Source organism: Motacilla alba, chromosome 1A (genome assembly GCF_015832195.1).
Source record: "Motacilla alba alba isolate MOTALB_02 chromosome 1A, Motacilla_alba_V1.0_pri, whole genome shotgun sequence".
Lineage (NCBI taxonomy): Eukaryota > Metazoa > Chordata > Aves > Passeriformes > Motacillidae > Motacilla > Motacilla alba.
Genome location: NC_052031.1, coordinates 15,137,818 through 15,149,824, shown reverse-complemented (window position 1 = coordinate 15,149,824; position 12,007 = coordinate 15,137,818). Strand labels below are relative to the sequence as shown.

The 12,007-nt window shown below is 36.4% G+C and overlaps 1 protein-coding gene across 2 annotated transcripts in view; it reads right to left on the bottom strand.

Annotated features, from left to right (window-relative positions):
- CPNE8 (copine 8) overlaps positions 1-12,007 on the bottom strand; it is a 69,919-nt gene that overhangs the window by 18,174 nt on the left and 39,738 nt on the right. The window contains exons 11-13 of one of the 2 annotated variants that reach the window (XR_005258976.1): positions 8,646-8,721; positions 5,995-6,048; positions 2,909-3,015 (exon numbers count right to left, since the gene is read on the bottom strand). Coding sequence is in view for 1 of the 2 variants with exons in the window: in XM_038154190.1 (XP_038010118.1) it covers positions 2,847-2,908; positions 5,995-6,048; positions 8,646-8,721 (192 nt within the window). In the remaining variant the exon portion in view is untranslated. Of the gene's footprint in view, positions 1-2,846; positions 3,016-5,994; positions 6,049-8,645; positions 8,722-12,007 lie in introns of both variants that reach the window. The other variant, XM_038154190.1, reaches the window with a different exon arrangement.

Sequence of the window (12,007 nt, the reverse complement as noted above, 5' to 3'; positions counted from 1 at the left end):
CTTTGCAGATGCTTGTTGAGCCAAATACTGTAACAACATACAGAGGATTTTTCTGATAAAGTCTCTTCAAGATCTTCCTCTTACATAGTTTTCTTACTCCTTGATAGTCTCCAAGGATACAAGAAACACGTGGCAAAGCTTCCAAAATACTTAGCTATGGCAGCCCTTGCTTTGTAACTTTCTCATGCCAGGTCTCCTGTGAACAGCCAATACGCCTCCCATTACAGTGGATAGTGTGCTGCCTGGATTAAAACAGCTGTCATGAGAGGAGATCTGAATTTCCCTTATCCTTTTAAATCCAAACAACGTAAGGGTGTTAATTTCTAAAGATCTGGATGAAGGCAAGGCTTTTAACATGATGGAGGAAACACATTCCCTCTTATCTACCACTAATCTGAGACAGAAGAGATGACAAGATATTTCAGTTGCAAAAGGATTCAGTTCCTCAGTTTTACTGATTTACAAATAACTAGCTCACTACCTTTTCCAAAAAGTCAAACCACCTAGAAACATCTGCACAGAAATATCTTTTCTGTCCACTAACTCTTTCTTCCAGACAAAAAATAGAGTAGACACTAAACTAGGGTTGACAGTCAATCCTGTAAGTTCAATTGCATTCCTTTCCAAGACTGTATGCCTTACATTGCTGAACTTAATTCATATATTTGGAGGGGTTTTGATAGGAATATGTTACTGGGGGCTGTATTAAGCAGCAGGAGAAATGTGATTTTGAAATATACAGTATTTTTAGCACACATACTTATTTAAATGTGGGAAGGTCAGTGTGGCAAAATATGTGGCAAAATATGTGATTAAGTATTAAGATGTAAAGAAAAGTCAGCTATTAAGGAGGTGTTATTTGATGTAATACTCAGATGCAAAAGAGACATCCTCCTCTTTTCTGCCATACTGCTATAAAATGCAGTCTAAAGGAGTAAAACAAAATCTGAGTTTATGGACAAACCTCTATTTCAGTCTCTAAAGTTCTTTAAGAAAACAACAGTCCTGTAGATGATACTGGTAACGGAATATCCCAATTAATCAGATGCAGACTCAACACATAAATAAATACTGTAATTATAATTTGTTAAAGCTGTCAAGATTTCCATGACATCTCCATTAATTCTAAACACCTCAAATGAATTACAATGAAAGTTTTGAACATGAAGTATTTTATAAGCACCCATTTATGGAAGAGCAAACATGCAATTGTGCCTATTGCAGAATCAGTGCATTCTACCTCCTGCCTACCTAAATGGAAAAGAACCAGGGAACTTAAAAAAAACCCAGTTTTGGAGGACATGATGGGAAAACAAATTGATTAATGACAAAATCTTCTCTTTCCCCTTCCTTCAAATATTTCTCAACTGGACTTTAACTGATATGTAGTCATATTAAATGAGACACACAAAGGAAGGGACAAGCCTAGAAAATAACTGAGCCTGAGCCTCCTGACATGAGCCTCATGTCATGTTTATGTAACTGCATATATTGCAGAAAGAAAGGTAAGATTTTACACAGGTATTTCTACAGTTTTCACTGGCATGTACATAGAAATAATTGTATGGATCACTAAAAAAAGATTCTATGTAAAACAATTAAATAAGTATTACTGCTCATACTTTTAAACACAGAGCATTCTACTGAATGATATTACTTTATTGTAAAAAGAGCAGAAAAAAGTTTAAGTGGAATTTATTAATATCACAAGTCTTCTCTGACTTGCAGTTAATGAGATATACTTGTATTGTAGCAGCTCAGTGAGGAATGTGACAGACCACCCTGGAAAGATTACATAAGCAGCCCCTATATAATTTTCTTTTTAAATTTAGACACAAACCTCAACCCCTCAGTTCCTTATACCTGCTCTTTCTGTAGAGATGAATTTTGAATGAATGAGGAATAGGATGGTCATGGCACATTTGTACAGCACACTTCAAAGGAAACAGTTGCACTAGAGGCAAGACTGCTTCTTCATGCATTTGTGCATACAGAGACTTCAATCAGTAGAAATTTCTGGTAAACACGGATGGATGGCCATTTTCAACTTCTGTCCAAGCCCCCAGTGGGAATGTAGGACTGCCACTGCTGGGACCAAAGGCAAAGCCCTACACAGTACTGTCAAAACAGCACAGACTTTAATTTCCACTGAACTCTGGTTGACGACTTAAAAAAAACCCCCAAAAAAATTGAACTTGTTTCTTCACAGGTAATCAATGCTCTCAAAAACATGTGGAATGTATATGCAGGCTTTATGCCCCAAAAATCCAAAAATAAGTGTCTAGGAATGCATAACAAATTCCCATTATTTTAGAGAAGTACAGTGTTCTGGCAGGGATGTTAAGAGACAGGAATTTTTCAGATTTGCTCCCATTTCCAGGCACGTTCTAGGGTAAGACATTTGACACTTCTGTCTCTACTTCTCTTTAGAAAAAATGATGATAAATGAGAAATTGAACACGTTAAAATTTTAATTAGCATTGAAAAATGCCTTTGAAGGGGAAAAGGTCTAAATAAATGCCAATATTAAATACACCAAATCTCAGTAAAATTGGAAGAAATAGGCAGCATTTTAATACTTTAATAATATATGGATAATTCTCTTTTGTTTAATCAAATTTTCTCTGGCTGATCAGAAGTCACTCTTTCTCAGTGTTTTAGTATCAACTGCAATTCCAACAGTATGAGCAAAGTCCCATTACCTAACTTAGTTACCCTCTGCATGCTTTATGTAGGAAAGTACAGCCCCTAAAATGAGGAAATAATACAGATTATTTCCTTACAGATGCTACTGAGAGCCATAAACAAATTGTGAAAACAAGAAAGGTTTGTTGCTAATCACATACCCGCCTTTAATATAGTCAAGGAATGAAACTTCTGTTTCAATTAGGAAGGAAAGCAATGTTACCTGAAAGCAAATAAAAGAGAGTCAGACATGAATTGTGTGTTTCCCAGCTGAACAAGTAGAGACATAAGCACAATGTTTTTCGAGCTCTGTCCTTAGGATGTAATTTCCTACAGTATTAAGGGAAAAAAGAAGATTAAAAAAGATATTAAATAATTTCAGTAGGCAGCTCTTGAAAAGGAAGAGACAGATTGAGAAGCCTATAATTGCCTTCTTTTTTTATTTAAGGAGAAGGTAAGGGGCAGAAGATTGTATTCCAGAGCAGGTTACCACATACATGTTTTCTGATTTCTGTGTACTACACCTACAATTGAGTGTTACAGGGTATATGATAATGCATCTATTCTATGAGCACTTCAACACTGTTTAAAGAACTCAATTACAATTATTTATGTAATTACTCATCTCACATTAAAGGTCATATTGATTATTGATGCAAGCCTAGAATGCAAAAATCTAGTAAAATACAGATATATAGGAAATATGTTTTTAAAAAAGTAAAGTTGTATATGTATATGTATGTATGTATCTGTATACACACATATCTGTATATATAAATAAATGCAATGGTAAGAAATTTCAGCAGTCCCAGAGTTTATCATTCAGAAATGACAGAGATCCAAAACACAGAGTAATTTAAAAGTGTTATTGGCATTTTCAGCAATCACATCACAGAGGTATAAGCTCAAGTGGAAAAGATCCAGCATTTAAGATCTTCATATATTGTGCAATATTTATGAATCAAAGAATTAAAATTTTAATTTTATTTCCACAAATTCTCTCATTATATAAGTGCAGCAGGCAGGCAGTGAAAACTGCTTAAGTAACTACTCAGAGCAAATCCATGAATAAACATACAAGGAATAAAAAGGGAGTGGAAATCTATCACAAAATTTTGTGTCCACTTGCAGCAAAATATACAAATTGAAAATACTCCTATGTTGTAAACTTAGACTCAGAATGAGATTACATGTAGTAATTCTGTCTTCTATCCAACTTCCTTTGCCACAGTTCTGTGTGATTGAGTGATCAGCTAAGCTTAAAATCACCAAATAACTCTCCCAGCTGAGAACAGAAGACCATAAGAATGTTGTACCAGGCTATTAGAAGCATGGCCTTGTAAAAAAAGACCAAAATTTCTATGCATTTTCCCACTGGACACAATAATATTAATGGTTGATCTGTTCTTACAGCTGGTTCTCTTGCTCCTAATTAATTTAAGCAAATATTTTCACTGTATCTGATTTTAAAAGTCAAAAAATGGCAACAAACAACTCCTAAGGTGGCTGAAGTATTTACTTACATATAGGCATCGACTACCAGTGCTTCAAGTTTTATTCAGTGAATTTTTTGTTTCACTACTAGGCTTTGTTTAAAACTAACCATGTATTGTGAACACTTCTGCCTAGTATGTAATTTGATTGCCTGAATTCAAAATGACCCCTTAAGTAATAATAAATTGAGCTATGCACTGTATGTACATAGTCCTTAAAGGCAGCAGTGAGATACCAGTCAATTATTTATATCCGCTGTAAGTTCTACAGAACTGTACCTCCTATCAATGAAAATTATGGTCTTGGTGCCTGGCTTGAAATTTAAAAATTTGCAGGATAAAGAATATCTTGGGTAAATGACGAGGACAAGAAAAACAAAACTGCAGGCAAACACATAAGAAAGTGACCATGTGGAGAAGCAGAAGGGAAGCCTGAAGGACTACTAAAGGTGAGGGCAAATGGGGACAGAGATGACTTGATATAAAAAAAAAATTACAAAACCAACAGAAGGAAAAAGAAAAGACAGGGTAAAGAAGGAAAAAGGAAAGAAAATTGCTAACAACCATTTATTGGACATTTTGATGTAATTGGAAGTAAAGAACAAGACACAGTTGATTTTGCCTGTTCAAACATGAGTAAAAATATGTTTTTTTCAAATGCAGACAGATACTTGTGAAAATGTTAAAGTATTTTAAACCAAAATTAATGTGAAAATGGAATGTGAAAATACATTTTTTTGCCCTTCTGTACCCTATGCCAGACCTAAATTTCATACCTAAAATTTAGCACTGGTTGAAAACAACCACTTTACATAAGTTTCACACTCACTAGTTTAATGCAACAGAACTTGATTTTAACATGACAGCTTTTAGTAAAAGGAATATGTTAGCAAAGAATGAATTACCTAATGAATTCGATATTGTATGGTAAATTTTAGCAAGCAATCTGCTTCTGGCCATTTTTCATAATTTAAAGCAAAGGTAGAAAAAGAAGTGTTTATTTTCTCACTGATAAACAGACTTAGACAAGAATGTAAGAATGTCAAAACATTTCTCAAGGCTACTTTTCAGCATGAAAGTAGCCCTACTGAGCCCTACTCAAGAGTGGAACTGTTCATGTGGAAAAAACCCACATGGTGGACGTGTTTACAAAAACCATCTCTCACAACTGATTACGTTTTCCAATATACCACTCCTCAAAGTTTCTCTTCGCTGTTTTTAAATGATGGTGTGAACATCATGGATGCCAGGACATCAAAGCTGAGCAAGTGCTGAATGGAAATACTTGCATTGCTAGCAAATGGTTCATAAACATGAGAACAGAACATGGAATGCAAACCAAAAAAGAGAAATTCTCATCCCAAACCATACTAACAGATCTTTCAAAATAAATTTACAAATACTTGTTGGTAATAAAAATTGTTGACTCTTTTTGATTTTGCCATGATAAGCATACTAGCTTTTAACAATGCTAACTCAGCAGATAAATTTTAAAAGAAAATTTATTTGTAAAAGTGCAGGTATGCTTCAAAAAAATCAGTAAGTGTTCAGTCCAACAGTTTCAATTATTTGACTGAAATTTTGGTAGAGCTTATTTTGAAAACCACTGGCGACTTGATAGCACACTTGGGAAAATTTTGTATCAAACCCTTCAAATTAGAAAACATCTGAAAAGAAATGCTATGTAAAAGTAAATACTTTTGTAATTGTGGCCTTGACAGAAAGTTCTATTCTAATCCTGTTAAATTACAAGTCAACTACACTCTCTTTGAAGCAAGAAGAAAAATATTCAGTAACATAAAATACATTTACTTACTGTTCCAGAATTAACATACTTTTTCTTTTTTCCTTTTTTCTTTGGGTTTATTACCTAGAAACACAGATACAAGCATTAAAGCAGTATGATCCAATATAAAGATAAGTATAAGGTATTTTCAATGCAGAAAGAACTCTTTTCAGTGCATGTTGAAAATCAGTGAATTTACCTTGATGGTACTGGGGAGCCAGTGCTGGTACCCATATTTGACAAATAAGGGATGGGGGCAACAGAGGTGATAAGGTTCATTATATCTGAGAGCTCAGTGAAACACCCTTTGAATTTTCCCAAAATTCTGCAATTTTCTGCATTCCTGATCACAGTGTTTCAGTGTATAGTGTCACTACTTTGTCACCTCACAATGCATCTCTTCATAATCCAGTTAATCTTTTTCCATCTGCTCCTCACAGCACCTGAGAAGCACCAGAATTGTTCTACTCCCAATTTCTGTACTTGGGGCAATGACAGGATCTGCTGACAGGAAGATCAAGCTTTTCATGAAATAGATAATTTCATGAAAATGTTAAGTATCACCACCTGACTGGCATACAGGAGTTTGGGGGGGCTCAGTGCACTCCCCATACCCAAGAATCTTCACAGATCTGGACTACAAAGCATGAAACAGTTTTCTTGAATGTCTGGAACCCATGGCTATAAAATTTCTCACTGTAGTCACCAATATTTTTTCCCCTCCTGAATACCTACAAAAGGCAAGTCTCAGTTAATTTTGTTATATACACATGAAAACGTACTCCTGCTTTTCCAGAAATGCACATGGAATCAGAAGCAAAATGTTATTTTCTTAATTAGGTCATTCAAGTATCTCCTATATATCTAGGAAATTCAATGCCTTATGGCTTACTGCCAAGTTTTACTGTAAACTACTCACAGATGTTCTGCAAATGATAAGGAATGAAAACATTCCCAACTGAAATCTTAGTCACTTATCTGGTATAAAATATTTAAGGAATTTTGCCTGAAAATAGGCAAACTAGTAATACTCGTCTTCCAAAGATTTTCTCCTCCAACCAAAATGAAATTACATTTAAAAATCCTACTCCTTGCACAACACAGAACAGCTGTGAAATGTAAGGCAGAAAGAGACAACTATGATTTGAAGTCTTCCCAAACATGCTAAACAAGTGAATCCCTCTTTTCCCCCAGTATGCCACACTGATGTTAGACAGTAAATATTCTGCCAAGATTTTACTCCTTTACACAATATAAGCCTGTTAACACTTAAAAAAACCCCAAGTAACTCCTGCCCCTCCATTTAACAGTGTCTGATGAGCAATAAATTAAGCCTGTGTAATGGTGGCAATTAAACAACACAGCAATTCTTGTCGAACCAAAATCTTAGTCAGGAAGTGACTCCTGCTGACATTCACCCAGAAGAGGAAGATGAAGGTAACAGGCTGCCTGTCTGCCCTGTGGCAGTTCATTCACTGCTCTCCAGAATTCAGTGGTCAGGCCTGAATTAGCAGCATATTGCTTGCCAGCAGTCATTAAATGCCAAAGAGAAGACTCATATGAACTTTCTGCTTCAGGTAACTTGACAACTGGCTTCTTAGGAATTGCAAGAAACTGCACTAGAGCTTGGAGTGAAATATCATGGGAAACAAGGCATATACTTGGAAGCAAAGATGAATTGAATGACAGCTTGTTCCTCTCCTATAATTCCTATTATAGTATTTACGTGGGGTTCTTTTTCAAATTTCAGATAACTTTAGCAATTAAACAACATTTTTTAGCCTCTGAAAAATTTACATCCCAGCAGGAACCTAGAAAGCTACATGACTTCTAATGAACCTATTAAAAAAAGCTCAATTGCAGAGATGGTTCTAACAAGGTTCCTCATCTTTAAATATGGGACACTCACTCAAACTTCTCTACCTGCCTAGAGTTAGTTTGTAAAAGCAAAATGTTTAAAAAAGAATTTGCCCAGTATCTTGTGTTCTGATACTGCACAGACTAACCAAGCAGAAGCAGTACCCAAGCATGGAGGATTGCAGTGTGGGGAGGCAGATCTGAGCTGCTCAGGAAATGTACTCTGTCATTGGGAGTATGATACTGACACTATATTTAAGAAACTGAAAAATTACTTAAAGATGTTATGACAGAATACTCCTGGTAGGGTAGGATTTGTGTCAGTGATACAACAGGAGAGGACATTTTCACTGCACACAGTAATCTGTGTTATGACACTATTCACAGGAAACTACTATAACTTACTGTAACTCTGGGGTTGATCTTGGATGTAAATAAGAAAAAACCCCAAGGCTTTCAGTAAATCTTTGTCCTGCTCTGCACAGTAGCACCTTTGCTCATCTTCAGAATAAAAGTGCAGCACATAAATGGAGCACCCTCCTTCCCTGACTTCTTTAGTGCTTGCCTAAACCATTGTACTTGCTACCAACCTGTATTAGGACTATGAAAATACTGAAGTTTAATGGCAGTAGTCTGAGACCAATTAAAGGATACCTTAAGGAATATCAAAGAACAGCACACCATACAGAAGCAAAAAAAAAGGTTATAGCCACAAAGGCTTGCCTTCTCATTAGTGGCAATAATAGCTTTCCATTGTTTTCAGTGTTTTCCATTGTTTTGTCTCATTCATTTCCTGAGAGTGAGTAAACACTCATAATACTTACCTCATAAACATTGAACTGAGACTGCCCTCTCGACAGCTCCCTGTAACTTGTTGTGAATTCTCCAATGAAATCATGGCTGTTTGAAAAATAAGATTTTAAATCAAATGCACAACATTTAGGAATTTAAACATGTATTTTATCTATTAATGCAAAAGAGACCAAGGCCAACATGAACTGACTCCCAAGAAACAAGTAATGGCAACAGATACAATTTGCTTAAAAATCTTTATTACTCCCTCTGTTTTGTGTAATGCAAATTTAAGAGTTGGAAAGGATTACCTTAAATCTTTTTAAGTTTTTTGCTTAACTTAGCTGCACAACAAGGACTGTTGTAAATCAGTGACTGACCCCAATGTAAGTTTACAGAACCTGAAAAAACACAGCTGGCTGCCAAAAACTGTCACCATTTCCTCAGTGGCTGACCACTGGCACTACAGACTCTGAACTGTGCATGAGGCTATGTGAGAGAAAGGGAGTTACTGAAAGCAGGAAAGAAGTGACTTAAACCAGAAAAGACCAGTCCTCCCAATCTGTCTAACATGACATTGAGCTTTTAAGGGGAAGACCCAAAGCTTATTTCAGCTCCTCTGTCTTCCCCTCTGGGAAGAGAAAAGCAATCCACTGAGGCTACTCAGCTTCTGGCATTATTGGAAAGCAGATCTCACCCTAACAATAAAGCAGTGGTTATCAAGCTTCTCCTTTCTAAGTTCTATTCCTGCTCCAGGAATACATTTGGCACTCCTGTGCTGTCATTCATGTTTTAAAAACTGCTTTGCCAGTGCATAAGCAGGGGCTGGCACATTGCCCGGGAGCCGCTGTGAGCACGGTGGCCAGAGGGGTTGTGGCAGGGGAAGCGCCCTGGAAGGTGCCCGGGGTCAGGGAGCTGGGGCACAGAACCCACAGGGCTGCCAGATGTGACCCAGCTGCAGGTTTGTATCTCAGACAGGCACCCGGCATGGAAGGACTGCAGGGCTCAGTGCCCCAAGTGCACAACTCCCAGAAGCCACAAGTTCCGCTCCATTCTCTGCTCTGCCCAGCTGAACTTTCCTCACTGCTGCTCCAGATTTTCCCAGCTGTGCCCTAAGAAGGCATTGTATTTCCTCTACACTCTGCCTCCACATCTGGGGAGCTATGAAGCTGTTTTACCTTCCCTCCAATGGTGAACTACAATGGAAATTCAAAGTTTTATGACTTTGTGACTTGCAAAACTTGTTTTTAAGAAATTCAGCACAGTTCTAATTAAGCTATAAATATTAAAAGCAAATTTAAATAAATCTGAATGTTGCAAGATGAAAAAGGGAAACAATCCACAGCAACATGAAATTTCCTTCTTGCTTTATTCATAATGAAATTAAACAAAAAACCCCTCAAATATAAATCTCATTTTCTGAAATCAGCATGAATTCACAAAATATGTAAATAAAAAAACTAAAAGGTTCAGTCCTCATGCTGATACAAAATAAGCAAAGCATACTGTAAGAAAGCTTGAGAAATGAAATAAAATTGAGACATAAAAACAAAATGTTAAAGATATTCTTCATTACCCAGATTCAAAAGGGGCCACCTCACATGAAACATTCCCCTTTCAGCTGGGAGATCATCAAATTGCTTCCAAAACAAAGACTTTTCTTAAGAAATGCATTTTGGAGGTATATCTCTGCTTAAATGCTCTCCAGAATGCAAGGACTATTTAAGCAGGGAATAGAGGAAGCCATCCACAAGGTGTATTTAACCTTGGGTAACCATGGCACTGGAGAAAAACAGATACTGCTTAAAATGGAACTTTTCCCTTTTGTGACAGTTCCAACCTTTCATTTTCAAATCAGGTTGTATATTTAAGGCAGAAATTCAAACAATAGTTCAATGATTCCCTTACAAACATGCTGCAGCAAACAGGAAACAGGAGCCATTCCAGACAGGACTGTCCCTGGGGAGCAAAAGAATCTGTACTGCTTAAAAGTAATTGCTCCTTTAATTCTAAGAGACACTGGAAAGCCTCCTTTCCCTGTGGCTGTATCCAAACACTGACAAGACCTGAGCTAGAAAGATGTGGTTCCTCTGATGAATCATGTTGAAAAGGCAGGGGCATACATAACCAGTCTCAGAGCCCTCTGCACTTAGAAGAGCATCCACCAGGATCTTTACCCTGGGCATTCAGGTGGATGTACATGCCACCACTAGGCTGTCTGTTGGACAAAATATGCCTTTGCCAGATGCATAAGTCATTAAGAAAATATTCTAATATTAATCATCACACTTCAGCAAATGGATCTCCTTATTAGTCTCTGGATTGAGAATCCAAAGTACTTATTCTCTTTGCCTGCCTAACACCAAATTTTCCTAAACTTTCATCCATGAGTGGCATATCAGAACACTGAATCAGAGTCTTAGGACACAAAATTATCTTGAAGCCCATCTCCCTAGGTTTTCCACTTTTAGCCCTGTGTTTTGAAGTGTTGAAAATCACTTTCAAAATTGCATTAACTTTTAATTTTTTTTATTATATAAAGGAAAAAAACAATAGAGGAAAGGACAATCATAATCAGAAGCATGTCAATGAACAAGGAGAAAATGCAAGAATTTAAAAATCAACTATCTAGCTGGAGAAGGAAGATGAAGGACAAAAAATAAGGTGGAAGAGCTTAGAATCTGACACTTAAAATCTCTCCTGCAGTATTGATATTCTCAGATGAATGCTTCTGTGGCCCCAGCTTAGCATGACAATATTTACATCCTTGTAACTCAACTCCCCACCCTTTTTCTATGTAACAGTTCACAAATGTCAAGACTGTTAAATGACTTTTGCAACATGTATGCTAAGTGATATTTTTTCTGAAATTAAATCAGAAAGCTTTTAGAGAGAACTAAAAACATCATAGTATTGCTGATGTGAAGTTGTGCACTATCTTATTTTTTTCCTTCTGTTAGATCTGTCTAAAAGGACACTCAGTACAAAAACCCTAAAAATGTGACTCTGTCAAACAACTGGCCAGTAACAAAACCAACTTTTGTGATTTCTTATAGCATTAAATGTTTTGGGATTGGTCACAGCTCTTGGAAGCAATAAAAGGTATCAGAACAAGTTGCTCATATTTTGACAATTTTTATGCAAAAATTTTAATGCAATTTTAATGCAAAAACTGGTTTGACACAAAGGATGTTTAATAATTAACAGTGTTAATGTTACCAAGAAGGGCATGTTTTACTTTTTGTTAAGAAGTTTTGTGTGATATTTGAAAATAAATAAGAGCCATTTGATGACAACAACATGATCATGATCTTACATTTCAATTACTCCAACAACGTAGTTTAGGAACATGAAGGAAGAAGCTCAACCCAAAGCACCATGGTGCTATTTGTCA